At 53.5% G+C, this 22,697-nt stretch overlaps 2 protein-coding genes across 9 annotated transcripts in view; both read left to right on the top strand.

The window, feature by feature from the left end:
* The window catches only part of Llgl2 (LLGL scribble cell polarity complex component 2), a 34,229-nt gene extending 33,007 nt beyond the window's left edge, over positions 1–1,222 (top strand). For 2 of the 8 annotated variants that reach the window (XM_034504454.2, XM_076935458.1), the window contains 5 exons: positions 39–67; positions 305–352; positions 554–596; positions 683–744; positions 942–1,222. In XM_034504454.2, coding sequence (XP_034360345.1) covers positions 39–67; positions 305–352; positions 554–596; positions 683–744; positions 942–949 — 190 coding nt within the window. In that variant the 3' untranslated portion in view covers positions 950–1,222. Of the gene's footprint in view, positions 1–38; positions 68–224; positions 353–550; positions 597–682; positions 749–941 lie in introns of those variants that run through there. The other 6 variants (XM_034504453.2, XM_076935457.1, XR_013110910.1 and 3 more) reach the window with 5 other exon arrangements.
* A 1,805-nt stretch (positions 1,223–3,027) lies between these two features.
* Myo15b (myosin XVB) overlaps positions 3,028–22,697 on the top strand; it is a 39,031-nt gene continuing 19,361 nt past the window's right edge. The window contains 21 exon segments of the mRNA XM_076935470.1: positions 3,028–5,459; positions 6,787–6,850; positions 7,075–7,184; positions 7,357–7,431; positions 7,515–7,611; positions 8,255–8,358; positions 8,505–8,574; positions 8,576–8,794; positions 8,901–9,062; positions 9,839–9,952; positions 10,042–10,100; positions 10,172–10,304; positions 11,477–11,572; positions 11,811–11,942; positions 15,667–15,792; positions 17,364–17,441; positions 17,589–17,704; positions 17,789–17,834; positions 17,963–18,087; positions 20,891–21,008; positions 21,291–21,454. Of these exon segments, the coding sequence (XP_076791585.1) occupies positions 3,304–5,459; positions 6,787–6,850; positions 7,075–7,184; positions 7,357–7,431; positions 7,515–7,611; positions 8,255–8,358; positions 8,505–8,574; positions 8,576–8,794; positions 8,901–9,062; positions 9,839–9,952; positions 10,042–10,100; positions 10,172–10,304; positions 11,477–11,572; positions 11,811–11,942; positions 15,667–15,792; positions 17,364–17,441; positions 17,589–17,704; positions 17,789–17,834; positions 17,963–18,087; positions 20,891–21,008; positions 21,291–21,454 (4,364 nt within the window). The 5' untranslated portion in view covers positions 3,028–3,303.

Raw genomic sequence — 22,697 nt, 5'->3', positions numbered from 1 at the left:
CTAGTGGTCCCTAACCCTCATTATCTGCTTCTCCACAGGAACTCAAGGAGCCAGAGTGATGGAGATGGTAAGACAGGCCTCTCAGGCTGCTATGTGGGGCAAACCTGGGGGACACAGCTGGTTAGCCTGGGTTAAAAGAGGAGAAGGGCCAGAAGAGAATGAGAGGCCAGATAGGCTGGCAGCAAGAAGGGGTGGTTTCCTGCATCTGGGGCTCTGGCTTCCAGCATTCACTCCCTTAACCCCTGAAATGAGAGGGATGGACAGAGGGCCCAGGACAGGCCCGCCTGACCACCCTGCCTTCCAGAGAAGAAGCCTGGCCCAGTGATGGAGCACGCACTGCTCAGTGATGCCTGTGAGTCAGTATGGGGGTTGGCGAGGCTCACAGGAGGGAGGGGGAGCATGTCTTGGGGTACTGAGCAAAGCTTGGAAAGCCAGAGGAAGTCAGGAATGCTCTTTGTGGGCCAGGGACAAGCCTGTCAGGGACCCCAGTGGTAAAAGAGAAAGTGTCTGGCCTCACCTCTGAAGGCCTCACTTTGGCTCTCCTACCCAGCAGGGGTCCTAAAGGAAATCCAGAGCACGCTGGAGGGGGACCGGGGGTAAGTCACTGCGGCACTGGGAAAATGTGGGGACATGCAGGGTGAGGCCACCCATGGATGGTGACTCCCTGTCTTTGCCACCTCAGGAGCTATGACAATTGGCATCCTCACCACGTGGCTGTAGGCTACAGGCTCAGCAATGGAGAAGGTAGAGCTGTGGGCACTCCAGAGGAGGGCAGGGCCTGCTGCCAGGAAGATAGTCCCTAAAAGAAGATCCCTAACTGCCACCCCTCCAGGGCCATCTGAGCCCTGGAGATCACCGGTGGCATTGGGTGACTGACTAAGGTACCTTCCCTGCCCAGACTGATCCTGACCTCCTGTCTCCCCGTGTCCTTCCTTCCACAGCAGAGTGAATGGGACGGCATCCAGGCTGTGAGATGAACACACACTACTGAGGGCCTTTCCAGCCCGAGCCGGGCCAGGGGCTGCCAGTGCCCTGGTCACCTTCCTGTTGCTGCTTCTGGTCTCAGGAGAGGTCCCACCAGGGCCTCATTCCTGGGCCCTGTCTGTCCTGACCCTTTTGTCAATGTTGCACAGTTTTTATCCACCCCCCCCCCTTTTGTAGTGGGCTGGGTTTTAAATTATAAATTTTAACCACCTCTGAGTAAAACTGAGTTTTTAATAAACACCTTGTTTCGTCTTCACTGGAACAGCCTGAGGACCTGCATCTGTCAGTGGTTCTGGTCCATCTCCAGTCTCGGAGAGAGGTGTTCAGAGAACTCCCTCTTTTAAAGTATTTGAATCATCAAGTGTTGCTAACTTTCCAGGAGTAGGGGCGGATAAACTGCATCTATCTCTCCCTGCTCCTAAGGTCCCAGCAACAAACTGAGCAGTGATCTGCCAGAGTTCACCCTGGGGGAACTAATGGGTTTATTGGACTAACTGATAGAACACAGGTGAGGGGTAACCTCCCCTCAACAGGCCACCCCTGAAAAGCCTTTACCCAGCAGGGATGAGGACTTCTCTGTAGGACTAGACCCACTCTGGCGGGGACCCAGCCCTATATGTGCTGTGGCCCCGCCCCCAGGGGAGGCATAGTCGGCAGCAGGAACAGCTGTGTACTTGGGCAGGATCTCAGGTTAGCTCTGGCTGTCCTAGGACTCACTCTGCAGACCAACCTACTGGAACTCAGAGATCCACTTGCCTCTTCCTCTGAGTGCTGGGATGAAAGGCATGTGCCATCACCACAGCCCAGAAACTTCAGTGTTAGAAAGAAAAGAAAAGAAAAAAGAAAAAGAAAGAAAGAAAGAAAACCATTAGAACTAGCTTGGTGGCACAGGCCTTTAGTCTCTGCACTTACTTGGGAGGCAGTCCAGGCCAGCCTGGTCTACATGGCGAGTTCCAGGACAGCAAGTGCTATGTAGAGAGACCCTGTCTCAACAAATAAAAAATAATTTTAAAATGTAAATAAATAAATATCCACCAAAGGGCCTACAAGTTAGCTCAGTGGCACTTGCCACCAAGCCTAACAGCTTGGGTACAATCCCCAGGTCACACAGGTTGGAAGGAGAGAACTGACTCATACAAGTTGTCTGCCCTCTGCTCACACTCAAGGACTGTGGTATGAGTGTGTACACACACACACACACAAATACAACTAAAAATCTATCAATAACTACGTGGGAGGGGTGGACGCCTTTGATCCCAACATTCAGGAGACAAAGTCAGGCAGCCAGCTGGTCTAGCCTGGTCTACACAGTGAGTTCCAGGACAGTCAGAATTGCACAGTGAAACCGTCTTGAAAACAAAACAAACAAAAATCTATCAACAACTGGTTAGATTACAGTCATGAATTCATACTGTCCAACTGAAAAGGCAGAGAAGCTCTCTGTGTTACCAAACCTCAGGGCCAGGCCGGGGTGGGGGGGTTGGGGGCAGAGGCAGGTGGATCTCTGAATTCAAGGCCAGTTTGGTCTACAGAGTTTCAGGACAGCCAGGGCTACAGAAACCCTGTATTGAAATAAATTAAGTAAACAAACAAACACCTCCCAGGCGAGCCACTGAATGAATCAGCATTGCATGCTTTTCTCCATGGCAGTATCATATAGCCAATGAAGTTTATCGAAGACATGATTATTGCTAATTGAAAAAAGCAGTGGGGAGGGCTAGGCATGTAGCTGGGTTAGCAGAGGACTTGCCTGGAATCCACAGGGCCCTCCTCAGCCTGGCGGGGAAGGTCCACGAAGGTCTCCTGACTACTAAACGGTAAGTAGCCTTCGGCTTTGCAGTGCTGGAGAACACTGGCTGCGCTGGGGGACTGGGGTTTGATTCCTATTCCCCACGAGTCTAGTTTCGGTCCATGGCTCCAAAGGGGTGCACGGACTTTACCACAGTTCAAGGTGTGTGCTCCTATCGAACCCACTTTTTAATAAGTTGTATTTCACAACATAAGAGAACGCCCAAGTGTCCCCATGGCCACAATCCCTGTCTCCTGGACAAGCCCCCACTTAAAACAGCTTCACTCTGCCACTCTTGGCAGGCGGGTGTGAAGCCGAAGGAAAGCCTAGCCTAGTGCCAGGCTGACCTGCCTGGCAAGGATTCCTGGCGTCGCTGCCTTGTCCACGGCCTTTGTCCACAGCGGCAAGCGTCTCCTCTTTCCTCCGCTTCCATTCCATTGTTGGCCAAGGGGGTCAGGACCCGCTGCCTCCTGCATTATTGATGCTACTGCCCAGAAGGGGAGACTCCAGGAGGGGAACAGATTGAGCCCATGACCCTGCAGGAGCAGAGAGCGTCTAGCAACCGAGACCTCAGGGCACCCGTGGGCAGTCAGACCAGAAGGCAAAAGGATCAAGACATCAGGAAGGCAGCCATGGGCGGAAGCAAGGGCAAAGCACCCCAGCGCCGGGCTGCACCCGGGAGACCAGCCTCAGCCGAGCAGGAGTCCGGGTCCGCCAGCGCTGATGGTGCCCCAAGCCGGGACCGCAGGCCTGCCCGTGGCAAAGCCCGCAAGACCAAGCCCGCTACGGAGCTTGAGGCCACCGAAGGCAAGGGGACCGCTGGAGGCCACAGGAAGCCCACCGGGGAGGGGAACCACCGCAGCAGAAATGCAGAAACTGGGACATCACAGGAGAGCCAGGAGAGGCAGGTCAGCTCGGAGCGCCTGGGACACGGACCCACGGAGAGCCATGAGCCCGGGGACAGTTGTGGGGAGCACACGGAGGAACAGAGACTCTCCGGGGAAAAAGAGCGGAAAGGCAAGCGCGGCCGCCGCAAGAGAGGAAAGGATCGGGGACCTTCGACTCGGCGAGGCCATGGAGAGACCCCTGTCAGGGATGGGGACACGTCGGGTGGGGATGGTGGCAGCTCATGCCTGGACAGTGAAGCCCGCGAGGCCCAGGACAGCAGCAGCCAGGGTGGTGGAGCCCCGGAGCGGCCACCCAAAATGCAGCCTTCGGGTACCAGCTCAGAAAGCGTCCCAATCATAGGACCCAGCTCAACTCTAGTGCAGGGCAAACGCCCTAGCAGCAACCATCCAGGGAGTGAAGGACACGCCTTGGAGCTCCAGAGCAGGGAAGGCTCGTCCGGGACAGGGCTTCAGAGAGCGTGTGACGATTCCCGGACAGATACAGACTCGAGCTCCGGGTGGGCTGGGCACAGACGTCTCCCACTGAAGATCTCAGGAACCTCAAGCGGCATCCCTGAATCCCAGGAGACAAAGCTGGGCAAAGAGGCTGCAGCCTCCAGTGTCCCCAGGGGCTCTCAGGGTCCTCGGGACTCTAGAGCGATCATAGACACCAATGACGTCGGGGCGCAGCCCAAGGCTGAGCTGCCGGGCACTGAGCCTGAGGCAGCGGAGGTTCCCGGGGCTGTCCAGGAACTCGGAGAGGTGGCGAGGAAGGTGCAGGTAGCTGCGGGCGAGAGCGACGCGGGAGCCAGAGAGCAAGTGGGTGCAGGGGACCCAGGACCCCGGGACCGGACACCGCTGGCCGCGCTCGTGGTGCTCCGCAGGCTGCGCCGGAGGCCCCCAACAGGCGCGTCTCCCCAGCTCGCCGGTGGCATCCGCGTGGGTCTCAAGGCGCGGCTGCAGCGCGTGGCTCGGGCCCTGAGCTTCCTCCGCTGGCTGCGACTGCGGGTGGAGCGACGTCGGGCGGAGGCGCGCGCCGCGAGCCCGCGGGAGCGCGGCCGCGAGGGGGCGCTCGAGGCGCGGGGCGGGGCGCCCGGGCCACGGCGCTGGCTGGCCTTACGCCTGGCCTGTCGCCTGGTGGGGCTCCGGGGAACGCCGCGGGCTCCCCCTGGCGGTGGTCCGAGCCCTCCACAGGCTCTGAGTAGCTCAGTCTCTGATGATGCATCAGCCATCCAGGATCCAGCTCCAGACCCCAAATTCGCGGTGGTCTTTCCCCGGATCCATAATGCGGGGAAGGAGTCGGGCAGCAGCAGTTCAGGAGCATCCACGGACGCCCCCACTGGAGAAGGCCGCGTTTTGTCTCCTGCTGGGGCTGCAGAGGATAGAGAGGAGTCAGAGGCTAATGGAGAAGATGTGGTCAGGTCCCATCAGGCTCCCTGCTTTTTCCCGTCTGTCCCCAATGGGACCCCACCGGACGAGAACCGGAGAGAAGCAGAGCCAGAGACCTTGGAAGCTAAGACTGGGGTGCACTGGGCACAGGACGATAATCCCTGCGAAGATCCTGAGCTTGGCGCTGATATTCTGCTGCCTCAGCTCACTCTGGAGACTCGCCTGCGGCAGAATAGCCCCTGCCGGTCACCAAGGGAGCGGTGGGAGCCAGAGGATGACGCTGAGGCAGCGCTTGAAAGGGACCTGGAGTTGAGCCTCCAGAGGGACCTAGAGATGGCACCCTTTCTGGGTGCTAAGACCAGGAGTCTCCCAGAGGGCCTGCAAGACATTGAGGACCTCGCCAGGCTGCGGTGAGAGGCACAGTGCCAAATCTGCTGCCCCTGGTTCATAGTTTCTCACACTTCATTCCACCCGCAGACCTTTCAAAATCGTATGCACCCTTACTGAACCAACAGAGGATTTTTTGTCTCAGAGACAGATTTGGGGTGCAAGGTGCCTTCCAAATCTGCAGCCCCACTCCTTACTGTCGATTGAACCCAGGGTCTCCTGCATGTTGGTCTTGATCTATATAACCCCAGCCCTATTTATTTATTTATTTATTTACTTACTTACTTACTTATATATTTATTTATTTTTTTGGTTTTTCGAGACAGGGTTTCTCTGTGTAGCCCTGGCTGTCCTGGAACTCACTCTGTAGACCAGGCTGGCCTAGAACTCAGAAATCCACCTGCCTTTGCCTCCCAAGTGCTGGAATTAAAGGCGTGTGCCACCACTGCCCGGCTTACTTACTTATTTATTAAGATAAAGTTTCTCTGACTATCTAGAAACTCACTCTGTAGACCAGGCTGGCTTCCAACTTAAAGAGCTATCTCTCTGCCTCTGCCTCTGCCTCTGCCTCTGCCTCTGCCTCTGCCTCTGCCTCTGCCTCTGCCTCTGCCTCTGCCTCTGCCTCTGCCTCTGCCTCTGCCTCTGCCTCTGCCTCTGCCTCTGCCTCTGCCTCTGCCTCTGCCTCTGCCTCTGCCTCTGCCTCTGCCTCTGCCTCTGCCTCTGCCTCTGCCTCTGCCTCTGCCTCTGCCTCTGCCTCTGCCTCTGCCTCTGCCTCTGCCTCTGCCTCTGCCTCTGCCTCTGCCTGCCTCCTCTGCCGTGCTGGGATTAAAGGCCTGTGCTACAACCACAGCCAGGACTCTGTGTGTGTGTGTGTGTGTGTGTGTGTGTGTGTGTGTGTGTGTGTGTGTGTGTAAGAGAGAGAAAGAGAGAGAGAGAGAGAGAGAGAGAGAGAGAGAGAGAGAGAGAGAGAGAGAGACTCTTGAGCCCCATGTACACATGCAGAGGCCAGAGGATCACTTGCAGAAGTTGACCTGCCCACCCTGTAGTTTCTGGGGCTCACACCAGTTGTCACAGGCTTTGCAGGGAGTGCTTGTACCCTCCCAGGCATCTTGTCCCCTGACCCAAACCTGTTTTTACCTTTTAACTTGTCAAAGAATCTCACCAGGTTGCCCAGGCAGGAGGTGAACGTGTGGTCCACTTGTCTCAGCCTCCCAAGTCATTGGAATTACAGGCATTCCTCTCCCCCTCCCCCCCCCCGGGGATGGGGGCAACTGCAGAGCCCCATTGGAAGTGGCACAGCTTGCCTGGGGCTTCCCAACATCTTCACCCTCTGCCCTGCTGTCCCTACAGGCTGGTGTGTGACAGCTCTGTGCTGCTGTGCCTCAAGAAGAGGTTCCACTTGGACCGCATCTATGTAAGGGGACCACAGGGAAGGGTTGTGGGCTAGACTCCTTTCCCCTGTGGGCAGGGAGCTCCCCAGCATCCCTGAGGCCTCTCTTCATCCTCAGACTGGGTGTAAAGCCAGCTCTACCTGGGTCCCCAGAAGACATGCATGAGAGTCTGGTTTGGGGTGCATCAGAACCTCCCCTTTATATTCTCCTGCCTCCTTCTCATGAGAGCCTCTGCTTTCTTTAACAGACTTTCGGGGGGCCCCTTCTGCTTGCTCTGAACCCCCACAAGCCCCTGCCTCTCTTCTCATCAGAGGTCTTGGCCAGCTACCATCCCAGGAAGGCCCCAAACACCATGCCGTATGTGACTTTGACCCTTTGACTCTGGCCCTTTGACTCTGTACTTAACTTTCTGAATATTTGTCCCACTGAGTGGGTGCCAGGACCTGTGGGCACATTGTATTCCTAGGGGACCCCAGACAACCATCTCTGGCACCTTATCATGCCCCTGCTGTCCTTCCCCCACCCCCAGACACATCTTTGCCATCGGGGTAGCAGCCTATAGCCTGTCTCAAAGCTCTGGAACTGACTCCTGCATCCTCCTGGGGTGAGTCCTGGCTAATTTGCTTGCCTAAGCCCACAGGATGCTCTAACTATTGATCCCACACCCCGACACCCTCCCTCCTGCAGGGGTCACAGTGGCTCAGGGAAGACAGAGGCTGCCAAGAAGATTTTGGAGTTTCTAAGCAGCATAGGGCAGAAGCCGATGGAGGCCAACGGGGCTCAGGTGAGGTCTGGCTGGAGGCAACTGGCCATTTCTCAAGCCATTTCCTCAAGCCTGTGGCTTCTCATGGATCAGTCCCCAAGGTCTTCCTAATGCAAGGGAGTGGGGTTAAGCCTTTTTATTTTATTTGTTTTTTATTGTTTATTTGTTTCTCTGTGTAGTCCTGGCTGTCTTGGAAGTCACTCTGTAGACCAGGCTAGCCTCAGTCTCAGAGAGCCACCTGCCTCTACCTCCAGAGTGCTGGGATTAAAGACATGTACCATCATGCCTGAATATTTTATTTTTTGAATAAAACAGCATCTCATGTAGCCCTGGTTGGCCTAGAACTTCCTATGTAGTTGAGAAGGACTTTAAGCGTCTGATTCTCCTGACTGCTTGTGCCTCTCCAGTGCTAGGATTATGGTGAGAGCATCACCGTGCTCACTTCTACGTGGAACTGGGGATTGAGCCCAGAGCCTCGTGAATGTAACATGAGCAAGTCTACAAATTGAGCTTCACCCTCAACCCTTTTAATCTGGGGGGGGGTGTGTTCTGATAGGACTGACTTCGTGAGCGTTCACACAGCCAGCGATATAGAGAACTCTCAGTGAGTAGTGGGTACCAAGGCCATCTTAAGAATACATGAGTCTCCCAAACTCTCATACAGCTACAGGACATACTGCCTGTACTCGGTAGCTTTGGCCATGCCAAGACCATCCTCAATGCCAATGCCAGCCGCTTCGGCCAGGAGATATGCCTCTGCCTGCAGCAGTGAGTGATGGGGACCAGTGGTCTCAATGGCACCTGTGACAGGTCACTCTTCCTGGGAGCAGGGATACCGTCTTTAGCCTCAGCCTCTGGATTGCCCCTTCAGAGAAGTGCTTCTGGTGTGCCTACCGTGTCTCTTGTACCCACAGGGGAGTTATTGTAGGAGCCTCTGTGTCCCACTATCTGCTTGAGACCTCCAGAGTAGTGTTTCAGGTAATGAATGACCAGCTTCCTGCCCACCCCCTCCCCTGCTCTGAAGGTGGGAAAGAAAAAGGGGCATAGCCCTCAAACCCTGCTCCCCACCAAGCCAGTTTCTCTACCCAAGGCCCAGGCTGAGCGAAGCTTCCATGTTTTTTATGAGCTACTGGCAGGGTTGGACCCCACGGAACGTGAGCAGCTCTCTCTGCAGGGACCCGAGGCCTACTACTACCTCAACCAGGTAGGGCAAAGCCTCTCAGAGATGGTACGCCCAGACTGAGCCATGGCTTTCAGGACACTGTGGGATGCCAGGCATTGCCCCTCCTCAAGCCTGCTGTTCTCTGCAGGGTCGAGCCTGCAGGCTCCAAGGCAAGGACGATGTCCAGGACTTCAAAGAGCTGGTGAAAGCCCTGAGGGTGCTGGGGTTGTGTGCAGAGGACCTGACTGCAGTCTGGGCTGTGCTGGCCACCATCCTGCATCTGGGCAACATCTGCTTCTCTTCTTCAGAGGTGGGCTCCCTTGTGGGCAGGACCACGGAGCACATGGGATGGGCAATGATGGGTTGGTTTATTTTTGCACCATCAGGGCAGTGATGACGCCAAGTCATTGTATGTGGAGAATCACAAAGCCCTGGGCTGCCTCTGAAAGCCGTCAAGCCCCTATTGCGTAGATGAGAACAGTGAGCCTCGGCCTTCTGCACCCACACCCCTCATGCCGCCTTTTGTATTTGACTGTAACCCTTAAGGAGAGCACCTGGAACTAACCAAGAAGCTACTGACTGATGAGGACTCCCGGGGAGATTCTGTGACACTTAAAAAAAAAAAAAAACAATAACAAAATTTAATTCCCAAAACAACACTGTGCCCTAAGGGGTAATGCTTTTCCCCTAGCAATAAGCAGCAAAGGGTCAGAGAGAGAAAAGGATTAGTTAGAACAGCTCAGTTACTAAGAAAAGACAGTCAGGACTCACACTCAGAGCCTTCCACCCCAGAGCGTGGCTCACTGCAGTCCAGAGCACCCCACGTGCTCTTGGCCCTTTCTTTATTTCTTTATTGATTTTGAAACAGCGTTTTACTGTGCAGCCCAGGCTGGCTTCGAACTCACAGAGATCCACCTGCCTCTGTTTCCCAAGTGCTGGGATTAAAAGTGTGCACTACCACAGCTGGCTGCTGCTGGCCCTTTGAGTAACGGGCAGCAGGCTAGATAAAGCAAAGCCCTTCCTGTTCCTGTCTGAGGACTGTTGTCATCATACAAGCAAAGCTCTTTCTGTCCCTCTTCTGTCCAGCGGGAGTCCCAAGAGGTGGCTGCTGTATCCAGCTGGACTGAAATCCACCTGGCAGCCCGGCTGCTACAGGTGCCACCGGAGCGTCTAGAGGAGGCAGTCACCAAGAGGGTCATGGTGAGCCCGAAGGGTGCTGGGAAGGTGGGAGGAGCAACCTGGAGCACCAGGAGTATGGGCTTGACACTGAGCATTTCTCTGGTCTCCAGGACACACCCTACGGCCCGGTCTCCAGGTCTCTGCCAGTGGAAGCTGCCATTGATGCCAGGTAACATTGGGGATAAGAGGGTGGAGCCAGGTGTCTGCTCTGCGAGCAAGGCTCAATTATGGTGCCCACAGGGATGCCCTGGCCAAGACCCTGTACACAAGGCTCTTCACCTGGCTTCTGAAGCGGATCAGTGTGAAGCTGTCCCCACCGAAAGAGGCAGACAGTGTGGCCACCATTGCTGTTGTGGATGCCTTTGGCTTTGAGGTCACCCCTTGAGAGGGGGTGGGGCAAGGCAGGCCTATCTCCTTCCAGCTCCTCCCTGTCTGACCTGTGTCTTTGCTGGTTCCTTCTGGGACTACTGAGTGGAATCTTGGTTGGGTGTCCCTGGGTAGGGATAGAAAGGGAGCAGGTCCTATATCTTGGGTCTTTTGAGTCTGGTTGAGGCTGGCAGGGAATTTTGGGGCCCTCTGTCTACTTGACTCCATTTGCGGTTCCTGGGAGGAAGAGGAGGAGGAGGACTCCAACACTGTGCCTTTCCCAGCTGCCACGGGAAGCCCTCCTGGGTTCCCTCTGGGAGGGGCTGGAGCCACCACAAGTCCTAGAGCTATCAGCTTTGTCCTACCCCTTGCTGGCTGTGTGACCTCACACAGCTAATTAATTATTCTGAGGTCAGTGTCCCCAGCAGTACAGGAGGCAATGTCAGCAGGTTTTGCTTTCTACAGGGACGTCACTTCAGAGAGTTCCATCCTGCTAGGCTTTATAGACAGACACACACGGCCAACACCCTGGGCTGGGTTTGTCACCTCCCACATATACCAAGGAGGAAAGAAGTGGGGGCTCTCAAATCTTCCAGAACTGTCACAGCTGGGCACCCCTTTTCTAAGTGTTACCCTCTTTTGTGGGGAGGGCTAACAATAATTGGGCACTGGGTGGGCACTGTTCACTGCCCAGTGTGCCCTGCCCTTCTGAATGTCCTTAGCGACTTCTCTGCCCTGGAAGGGAAGGGTTGCATGCACATCTGCTCTGGTGGGTACAGCTCTGCTAAGGCTTGTGATTGTGTGCTGAAGCTGCAGAAGAGAATGCCAGAGGTAGGCTGGCAGGCTTCCTGGAGGTGGCAGCAACATGAGACTATGGGATTCTGAGTGCCATCAAGGAAGGGGCACCCTGCAGACCCTCTCCGGTTGGGTGTGATCAGAGGTTGGAAGGCTCATAATTGGAGCAGAGGGAAGGGTTGTGGAGAGCTGGAGGCAGGACTGAATGGCTCAGGCAGGTCCATGATGGCCTATGGACTGCACTCCTTTTGACTGGTCCTCTTGTCTGCGGCCTCAGCTCTGGGGTATTGTTCCTTCTAGAGTCCTGGGGAGAAGGGTGGGGCAGCCATATTGCTCAGCCCCCACCTCCTGTGCAGATCCCCCCTCCTTGTTCACTTGCCCTAGGCACTGCGGGTGAATGGCTTAGAGCAGCTATGCAGCAATCTGGCCAGCGAGCGCCTGCAGCTCTTCTCCAGCCAGAGGCTGCTGGCCCAGGAGGAGGTACGGAGCTGAGCTCAGATGTTGCAGGTGACACAGAGCACACTGCCTTGAACAGAGGCTGAAGTAGTCACAGGAAGACCCCCCCCCCAAGACCCCCTTTCCATGATGGGTGGGAAGGGCTCAGTCCTTACCTTCCCTTCACATAAGTAACAGGAGGATAATCTCTTGTGCCGCTCTGTGATCTCACCCAGACCCAACAAATGTGGGCTGTTAGTTATCAAATACTGGTTGTTCCTAGGCAGTGTGCCAGCAGGAGCTGCTGAAGTGGGCGCCCATTCCCCAGCCTCCAAGGGAGTCCTGCCTGGATCTCCTGGTGGGCCAGCCCCATAGCCTCCTAAGCATCCTGGACACCCAGACCTGGCTATCCCAGGTGAGAGCAGTCAGTGACACTCGGGGTCAGGGATAAGGAATGGGGGACCCTAGGTAGCCAGGATAAAGCCAGCAGGGTATAGCCTGGGAGACAAGTGGGCTATAGGGTCAGAGACACATCATTCTGCACAGTCTTGGAAGAAGCATTCAAGGTGACGAGTCCTCTACTCCCACCGAACACTTCAAAAACTTTTGTTTTTATGTGCCTGGTGTTTTGCCTGCATGTACGTGTGTGCACTGTGTGCAAGCATGGTACCATAGAAATCAGAGGAGGATGTCAGATTCCCTGGAACTGGGGCTAGGATGGTCATGAGCTACTGTGTGGGTGCCGGGAGCGGAACCCGGGTCCTCTCAAAGAGCAGCAAATGCTCTTAACCACAGAGCCATCTCTCTAACTCCTTAGGTTTTTGTTTTGTTTTGTTGAGACAGGAAGTTACATATGTAGTCTAGGCTGGCCTTAAACGCCTGATCCTTATGCCGTCACATCCCAAGTGCTGGGCTTACGGGCATGTTCCACCAAGAGCGTGTTACAAATGCTTCTCGGGTTGGTAACTGGCTGTCCTGTGTAGACGTTCCCTGTTACATATCAGTCTCTGCCTCTTTGTATTTGAGCTCCTGGAGAGAGCAGACAGTGTTGACTGTCAGGTACAGTCAGTGTGACCTACCTCTCCTCTCCACTAGACTGAGCTGCAGGCGGGCTAGGTCTGTCTGGAGAACTTCAGCTCTACCTGAGGGGTACTGGCATTGCGGGGTGAATCTGTGTGTAGCGACAATTCAGAGGGGAAAGATCCAAGATGAGAAGATTCAGTTCTTTCCTTCCTGGAGCCCAGGATTGTGGGAAAGAAGTGGTAAGGGCTGGAGAGCTGGCTTAGAGGGTAAAAGCAGAGGACCCAAGTTCAATTCCCAGCATCCACATGATGGCTCAGAGCCGTTACTATAACTCCTGTTTCAGGAGATCTGATGACCTCTTCTGACCTCCATGGACACCAGCCACACATGCAACAAAGCACATGCACACATTAAAAGGGAAATAAATCTAAAAAAAAAAAAAAAAAAAAAAAACAATTAATTAATTTATAAAAAAAATTTAGGCTAGGTGTGGTGGCACATGCCTTTAGTCCTAGCATTTGAGAGGCAGAGGCAGGAGGATCTCTGAGACGTTAAGGCCAGCCTGGTCTATAGAGCGAGTTCTAGTATAGCCAGGGCTACACAGAGAGACCCTGTATCAAAACAACAACAAAGAAAGGAAAGGAGAGAGGGAGGGAGGGAGAGAGAGAGACAGTGAGATAGAGACAAAGAGCGTGTGTGTGTGTGTGTGTGTGTGTGTGTGTGTGTGTGTGTGTGTGTGTGTGTGTGTGTATGGGAGTATAGTGTATAGTTCAGTGGTAGAGCATTTGCCTGTTATGTGTAAGACAGTGGGTTCAGGCCGGGCATTGGTGGTGCATGCCTTTAATCCCAGCACTTGGGAGGCAGAGGCAGGCGGATTTCTGAGTTCGAGGCCAGCCTGGTCTACAGAGTGAGTTCCAGGTCAGCCAGGGCTACACAGAGAAACCCTGTCTCAAAAAACAAAAAAAAAAAACAAAACAACAACAACAAAAAAAAGACAGTGGATTCAGTCTGGGCACTGGTGCCTTAATCTGAGAGCAGGCAGATCTCTTAGCTCTAGGCCAGCCTGGTCTATGAAGTGAGTTCCAGGACAGCCGAGGATACACGGAGAAATCCTGTCTCGAAAAACTGAAGAAAGAAAAAGAGATAATGGATTCAATTTCTGGATTCTAATATACACTCCACCTGATGGGCCGCAAGCACCTGTGTGTCAGCACTCACAAAGCAGAAGCAGGGGAAAGCAAGTCTGAAGTCAGCACAGACTGAGAAGGAAGGAAGGGAGGGAGGGAGGGAGGGAGGGAGGGAGGGAGGAAGGAAGGAAGGAAGGAAGGAAGGAAGGAAGGAAGGAAGGAAGAGGGCTGGAAAGATGCCTCAGCGGTTAAGAGCACTGATTGTTCTTCCACAGGTCTTGAGTTTAATTCCCAGCAACCACATGGTGGCTCACAACCATCTGTAATGAGATCCGATGCCCTCTTCTGGTGTGTCTGAAGACAGCAACAGTGTACTCGTATACGTAAAATAAATAAATCTCTTTTAGAAAGAAAGAAAGAAAGAGGAAAGGAAAGGAAGAAAGAAAGAGAAAGAAAGGCCAGGCTGAGCTAGGCAATACATCCCAGGCTAATCTGGTATATGAGACTCCGTTTTCCATAATAAATAAATAAGAATCACAGGTGTCTGGTGGGCAGCTTTGTGGAGTCACAGGAACACATGTAGGACTCAAACCTTTGGGAACTGAGGTTGCAGGGTGGACACCAAAAATAAAGTGACCCTGGATAGGGATATGGCTTAGGAGGAGGAGGACTTGTCTAGTGGGCACAGAGCCCTAGGTTCAATTCCCAGCATGGTATGAAATCAGGTGTGGTAATGCTGGTCTACAGAGAAGCCAAGCCAAACACGCCATCTTGGAGTTCGCTGTGTCTCCTTGCAAAAGATCATCCCGGGGGGTGAGGGGGTGGGGGGATGGCGGATTGTTCACATTCCCTCTCAGAGAGGCGGAGAGGGTCATAAGATCTTGGCCCTCACTGCATGTGGCCTGGGGAAAAACTAGCATTTACAGGCCAGGGCAAACTAGAGGAGAGGGCTTCATCTATGCATCTGTGGTAAGACTTTCTGGAGAAGCATGCAATGGACGAAGACATTGCTGCTCTTCCCTTGAGAAGAGATTGTGACAAAGGGTGCAAACCTGTGGTCCCAGCACTCTAGAGGTAGAAGTGAGGAGGGCCATCCTCAGCTACACAGTGAGTTGGACACTAGCCTGGCCAAAAGGGACTGTATCTCAAACCAGCCACTAATAATGGTGCCTGGGGTCTTTAATTCAATCTTCAAGCCCCAGTATTCTGGGTGCAGACACAGATGGGCCAATGTGAATTCAAAGCTAGCCTGGTCTTCATGAGGAACTGTTCCCAAAACAAAATAAGAGAAACCCCTCACAGGTGTGTTTCTCAAATCCCTGGTTCACTTTTTTTTTTTTTTTTAAATCTGTTTTATGAGTATGGGTGTTTTGCTTTTTTGCGTTTGTCTGAGTACCATGTGTGTGCCTGGACCTGGGGAGGCCAGAAAATGGCATCGGATCCCCTGGGACTGGAGTCACAACTGGGAGCCCCCATCCATGTAAGGGCTGGGAACTGAACCTGGGTTCTCTGGCAAAACAGCCACTGAACCATCTTGCCACCCCTTAGGTTATATAAAGTGACCTGTAACAGCTTGTGGAGAGGGTGTAGCTGGGACAGTTTTGACATCTGTGTCAGAGCCTCCAACTCTATTTTCTTTTAACTCCTTCAGGCTTTCTCAGAAATATCACATGTAGGGCTTGGCAGTGGCAGCTCCTGGGCCTGAGGTGGCCTTGACCTTCTCAAATTGTACCTGACTGTCCAAAACATAAAGTCACAGAGAAAGGGAACACACTATAGGGACTCTGTTGCAGACTACTGACTCTCCCTCTCTGAGGAAGAGATTTGGGGAGACAAATCTCCCCGTGTTTAGGTTCTGTGGAGCTGCAGTCTTCCAGAAGGAGCGGGTGAATGCAGGGAGGGGCAAGCAAGCGTATACAGAGGGTGAATGCAGGGAGCGGCAAGCAAGCATATACAGAAACTCAGAAAGTGTGGCTCCTTCCTTTTCAGGCCACAGACCACACCTTCCTCCAGAAGTGCCACTATCACCATGGTGACCATCCGAGCTACGCCAAGCCTCAGCTGCCCCTGCCAATCTTCATGGTGCGGCACTATGCTGGGACTGTCACCTACCAGGTATCTGTTCTTGGGCAGAGAATTCGGGTGAATCAGCAAGGCCGTGTCATTGCAGTGTCTGCCCCTCCCAAGATGAGTCAGTCACCTACCAGATGACAGTGTCAGTGAGCTCCCTTCCAAGACGTGGCACCGTACCTCCACGTGAGCCTCAGGCCACACCCAGTTCTGAGTGTTAATTATTTTTAATAGCTTCTTGGCTAAGGATGGGGCCTTGTGAGCCTCTCCCATCCGTGCTCGGTTTTTTTCACATTTGTTTTTAGTTAATGTGTGTGGGGGAGGGCGCATGAGTGCATATGTGGAGGTCAGAGGACAACTTCTGGGAGTTGGTTTTCTCCTTCCACAGTGTGAGTAACTGGGCTTGAACTTGGGTCCTCAGACTCAGCAGCAGGTGTCTTACGGCCCAGTTTATTATGCAGTTTGCTCTCTTAACCACTGAGCCACCTCGCCTGTCCCTTAACACTTCCCCCTTTTAAAACCTCTTTACTTTGTATATGAGAGTTTTGCCTGCACGCATCTGTGTATCATGAGTGTGCCTGGTGCCCTCAGAAGTCACCAGAGAGCATCAGATCCTCTGGAGCTGGGGTTACAATTGGATGTGAGCTGCTATGTGGGTGCTGGGAATCAAACCCAGATCTTCTGGAAGAAGGGCCAGTGCTCACCTGTGGAGCCACCTGTGGAGCCCCAAGTCGTCATCATACTTTTATTTTTTATTAAATAATGTCTTGGTGTGGTACAGAAGTTATTTTGATTGTTTGTTTTTGAGACAGGGTTTCTCCGTGTATCCCTGGATGTCCTGGAACTCATTGTGTAGACCTGGCATCAAACTCAGAGATCCTCCTGTCTCTACCTCCTAAAGTGCTCAAATTAAAGACCTGAACCATACCCCCAGCCCTTGTTTTGGGTTTTGAGTCAGGGTCTCATAGGTCTCATCCGGTCTTTAACTTTCTTGTGGCCGGGGATGACCTTCAATTTCTGATCCTTTTGCCTCCAGTCCCCAAGTGTTGGGTCTGCAGGTGTGCAACACCCGTGCCCAGCTCAGGGTTTAAGCGGTGCCGGGGGAATCAGCCCCTGGGGCTCGGGCGTGTTAGGCAAAGGCTCCTCCAGCTGTGCCACAGCCCTGTCCCTGAGATTGGGTTTTGATTTAAAAAAACGAAGAAGCAGCCAGGTGTCCACGCCTTTAACCCCAGCAGAGCGGGTGGATGGATCTCTGAGTTCGAGGCCAGCTTGGTCTACAGAGGGAGTTCTAGGACAGCCAGGGCAATATAGAGAAAACTTGTCTCAAAGGGAAAAAAAAAAAAAAAAGGCAAACCATTCTGAGTTTTATGTGGAGAAAGGCATGAGAGTAATCAAGAGAGTACTGAAGAGGCGGAGGGCAGAGCAGACTTTTCTCTGAGGTAGGAAACTGTTCTACATGCCCGGAAGAACTTTACTAAACATGGACCCATTGGTGGCTGAACCAGAAAGGCCAGGTGCCAGCAGGACTTTGCAGAGCTGAGAAGGCCATCAGTTTCTGAGGTGTGGTGCACATCCAGTCTCCCACAGGGCGGTTTCACCAGGCTCCTCTCTTGCAGGTGCACAAGTTCATAAACAGAAACAGGGACCGCCTGGACCCTGCCATGCTGGAGGCACTCAGGCAGAGCCAGCTGCAGGTGACCTAGCCTTCCTTTAGGTTCAGCAAGCTCTGCGGAGCTAGTCCTTGACACCTGGATGGAGGAACAGGGGGTGGGCGGTTCAGCTGTGTAGTGGGTGGACAGGCCCAGGATGGAAACAGCTGAGACCCATCTCATCCCACACAGCTCATGGGCAGCCTGTTCCAGGAAGCAGAGCCCCAGGTTGGGGCTGAGCAAAGCAAGCCCACATTGGCCTCACGGTTCCAGCAGTCCCTGGGTGACTTGCTAGCTCGGTTAGGCAGGTGAGAACTGCGGCCTTCCACTGGACCCCAGAGGACGGGATGGGGGGTAATCTGGTCTGTGACTGTCCCCCTTCCACTCAGCAGGAGCCATGTCTATGTCATCCACTGTCTCAACCCCACCCCTGGAAAGGTGAGCTCCCTTTCCCCAACCTCACCCCTGCCATACTCCCCTCCATCCCCCACCTCTAGGACCCTCCCCTCTCAGCTCTGTTCCCAGCTCTGACACCAGCTCTCCTTGGCTGTGTCTCTGGCTCCCAGCTCCCAGGCCTCTTTGACGTGGGACATGTGGCAGAGCAGCTGCGTCAGGCTGGTATCCTGGAGGTCATAGGCACCCGAAGTACCCACTTCCCTGTACGAGTGCCCTTCCAAGTCTTTCTGGCAAGGTAGGATTCCACGGTGAGGTAGCAGAAGCCAACACCTGATGGTAGGTGGTCTTGGCAGAGAAGCGACTATGTGCGAGACATCCAACAGTCTTTCCTTCACCATTCCTTACATTCATGCATGCTCACACGCTAGCTCACACAAACTTGCTCACACATGCTCTCTCACACACGCATGTGCACAAGCTAGCTAACACACGCTAGCTCACACATGCATGCTCACACACACTCACTCACACTCCTTTCTACAGTCTCCTCATCTCCTCAGAGCTAGTGCCCTGCTGGAGGTGACTGGCACCCTGCCTGCCCTGGGACCTTACCATGCAGCCGCTTGGGCACAACCATGATCACGAGGTTGTGACCAAGTGAGATGACGGATCATAGTTCGAAGAGCCTTTCAGATTGATAAGGGATGGCAGGCACAGGGGCAGCTGTGGGGAGTAGGCTGGCCGGTCTCCGGGACAGTGAGGGTGCAGCAGCCTTTGAGAGAGAGCTCAGAAGCATCTAGGAAAGCTGGTGACTGAATGTGAGGTCTATTGGGCCTTGGCTTGAACCTGTCTCTCTGAGGTTTCCTCTCAGGGCTCTGGCCACCCTCTGCCTGTGACTGTCTTAGCAAGGGGACAGCTTAGCTGAGGGGTGGAGCCTGAAGCAGGCACTAGATGAGTGTAGTGAGTGTCCCTGAGCTAGAGAATGACACACAATAGGTGAGAAGGTGCTGCCCTTGCCCTGGGACAGTTGCCAAATCACTGACTGTCACCTCTTCTAGGAAGCTCTGAGCTCTGGATTGAGGAGGACATTGTCTTCCCAGCCTTGGCTGGGTCTGTTGATGACCTGCCCTGCAGTTCTGCCCTGCCCTGCCCTCCTCAGACATTCATCGAGCCCCACCCCCACCCCCTGTTAGTGTGTATCAGGCATCCCAGAGAGCCACTGGGTCACACATGTTACCTCTTTAGCCTTGCCTGGCCTCATAGTACCTTCTACCTGCCCCTTCTCCAGAGCAAAGGGCTCACCTGCCCAGCTCTCTGCCTGAAGTCAGCACCCTGCCCGGGTCTAGCCAGGTGACTTCACTGACACGCCCTAGAGTCAGCTGGAAAGAGACTTGTGTTTTGTTAGGTTTATTTGTGTGTGTGTGTGTGTGTGTGAGAGAGAGAGAGAGAGAGAGAGAGAGAGAGAGAGAGAGAGAGAGAGAGAGAGAGAGGAAAGTTATATGTATGTGGCTGGAGAACACAGGGTTGTTCCAGCTGGGGCTCACTAAAGGCCTCTCCACGGCTCCTCACGGTGCAGCCCCAATGACACAAGAAAATCCATGGGTTTTTACAGGCTTTAATGTCATGGCAGATGGTGGATGGATCTGGATGCACCCCCCAAAACCCAGGGCAGACCTGAGTTAAATAGGGAGAGAGAGAGGGGGGAGGGGCTGGGGAAGAATGTTTAATTGGCTCCACCCTCTGGCCTTCAGGTACCTCATTAGTATGTAAATCTCTCTAGGGCCTGAGGCCTGTTCCTTGTGACTGTTGGCCATAGAATAGACCTCTCTGTGGGAGTGGTTGTTGGAGGGCTGAAGCTAAATGAAAAGAATCAGGGCCTGAGAGCAGAGCTGAACTCCTGCCGTCCAGTAAGGTTCCGGGGTTCCAAGCTCATGCTTGACCAAGCACCCAGCTGCTTCTCACAGCCCACCGCCCCACACATTATGAACATGCTGGTGCTTACTGAGGTCAGAACAGGGAGTCAGACCCTAGAACTGTAGTTATAGGCAATTGTAAGATGAGTCATGGGTGCTGGGAACTGAACCTGTGTCCTCTGCAAGGGCTGAGAGTGCTCCTAACCACTGAGCCATCTCTCCAGCTCTGGAAGATGGTTGGGTTTTGTTGTTGTTGTTTTTTGAGACAAGGTTTCTCTCTTGTAGCCCTGGCTGTTCTGGAACTCTCTATAGACCAGGCTGGCCTCGAACTCAGAGATCTGCCTGCCTCTGCTGGGATTAAAGGCATGTGCACTGCCCCCACTCAGCTGGATGATAGGATTTTCATGTATGTGGGTACACTGTTGCTGTCTTCAGACACACCAGAAAGTGACATCAAACCCCATTACAGATGGTTGTGAGCCACCATGTGGTTGCTGGGAATTGAACTGAGGACCTCTGGAAGAGCAGTCAGTACTTTTAACCGCTGGGCCATCTCTCCAGCCCTGGATGATAGTCTCATCTATCCAGACTGCCTCCCCTGTGGCAATGTCTGTGGAAGACCATTCTTGATCATTAATAAACATAGGAAGACCTGGCTGTCTAGCAACGCCATTCCCTGGGCAGGGAGTCCTCAATCGAGGTAGACAGATGGCTACCTGAGTGCAGGCATCCATCACTCTCTGCTTCTGACTGGTGTGATGTGACCAGAAGGCCTCAAGTTCCTGCCTTGATTGGACTGCACCAGTGGACTGTAACCGGAATTAAAGCCAAATAAACCCCTTCTTTCTTTCTTTCTTTTTTTTTTTTTTTTTTTTTTTTTTTTGTTTTTTTGGAGACAGGGTTTCTCTGTATAGCCTTGGCTGACCTGGAACTCACTCTGTAGACCAGGCTGGCCTCGACCTCAGAAATCTGCCTGCCTCTGCCTCCCAACCCTTCTTTCCTAAGTTGCTTTGTGTCAGGGTGTTCTATCACAGTAACAGACACAGGATATCCCAAGTTGTTGATTGACCCAGAAATTGAGTAATTATCAATGAGTTCACATTCAGCTGTCAATCATGTGTCAAACAAAACAAAACAAAAACCGGTCCTTGCTCTTCTGACCCCATTTTTGTGTCTTTTGGACAGGTTTCGGGCTCTGGAGTCAGGGAGACAGAAAGCTGTCTCTGACCAGGAGAGGTGTGGCGTCATCCTCAATGACCTGCTGGGGCCAGAGTCATCGCTCTATCATCTTGGAGTCACCCAGGTACATGTGAGTGCACAGAGGACAGGTATACATGAAAAGGACAGGCCCCTGCTGGGTTAAACATGGACAAGCTATACATCCCGTGGTCCTTCTCAGTGGGAGTGCGGTTGGCTGCCAACTACCGGGAGGCCCCTAGAATAGAGCATGTGACCAGATGTGGCCAGAGGAGAAGAGTAGACATGTCCAGTCTGCTTCCTAAATTCTCCCCTCCCCCGACCCCATCTCCTACCTCACCCCCACCCCACCCCACCCCCACCTCCTGAAGCCTGCCTCTGCCCACAGGTCTTCCTGCAGGAGCAGGGCTGGCAGCAGCTAGAACAACTGTGGGCTCAGCGGCGCTCACAAGCCCTGCTCACTCTGCACCGTGGCCTCCGAACCTGTATCACCCGGCAGCGCCTCCGTCTCTTGCCCCGGATGCAGGCTCGTGTGCGTGGACTCCAGGCCAGGTGAGCAGGTACTGGAGCCAGGACCAAAGTGGGAAGGTAAGGCTGGGAAGACCAGGCTGGCTTCAAACCCATGATCCTCCTGCCTCAGCCTTCTGGATCTGAGATTATATCCACCCACCACTATACCTGGCATCCGGCAGCTACTCTGTCCATCCGGGCCAGATGCTGGAGATGCAGAGACAAAGGCTGCAGGGATTTGGCCTTCTGGGCTAGCTGCAGGGGAGGGGTCAGGTTCGGAAAGTAATGCTGTCATTGACCCAAGTCGAACTTGAGGGCTGAGAAATAAGATGAAGCAAGCACCATGTTGAGAAACACCATCATGGGCAACCATCGCTACTATCTGTTTTTGTTTTTGTTTTGTTTTGAGACTGGGTTTCTCTGTGTATCAGTCCTGGCTGTTCTGAAACTTGCTTTGTAGACCAGGCTGGCCTTGAACTCCCAGATCCACCTTCCTCTGCCTCCCGAGTGCTGGGATCAAAGGCGTGTAACACTACCACCTGGCAGCACTACTGTGTCCCACACATAACCTGAGGCACAGTGTCCATGGAGCAGTGACTCCTGACTCCTCCCCCCCCCCCCCAAGCCACCAGCTTCTACTAACTCCCAGTGTGTTCTTGGGCCCTCGATTTGCATATCCTAAGTATTTCCTGTGAGGCATCTTGCAGGTCTATTCCCTTTATGCCTGGCCTAATTTACCTAGCTTTCAATGCCTTCAGAGTTTGTGTTGTAGCACAGATCAGAACTTTCCGCTTGCTTTCTGTGACTGAATAATGTCCCACTGTTTAGATTCATGGCTTCTTGCTGATGGCTGTGTGGGAACGTGGCTGTTAGAGTATCTATTGGACTTTCTGTTTTACATGTTGGGTGTGTACCTAGGAGAGAATTGCCGGGTCACGCCCGTCTCTTGGCTCCACTCTTTGAGGATCTGCCTCAGTGGCTCTCACAGTGTTTAGGTCAGTCTGTATTCCAGCTGGCAGTATAAACAGCGCCACACATCTTTGCTAATCCATTTCTGTTTTTGTTTTTTGAAACATTTTCCCTATGTAGCTTCTGCTGGTCTGGAATTCTCTGTATAGACTAGGCTAGCCTCAAACTCTGAGATCCACCTGCCTCTGCCTCCTGAGTGCTGGGATTATAGTTGTGTGTCTCGAACCCAGCTCTGGTTGTTTTTGACTTGATTTCTCTAATGACCTGCGGTGCCGAGCGTATTTTCACGTGAGTTTCACCCGTTTATGGAAATGTC

This window comes from Arvicanthis niloticus, chromosome 6 (genome assembly GCF_011762505.2).
Source record: "Arvicanthis niloticus isolate mArvNil1 chromosome 6, mArvNil1.pat.X, whole genome shotgun sequence".
NCBI lineage: Eukaryota > Metazoa > Chordata > Mammalia > Rodentia > Muridae > Arvicanthis > Arvicanthis niloticus.
The sequence above is the reverse complement of the archived record's forward strand: the minus strand, read 5'-3'. Positions and strand labels throughout refer to the sequence as shown.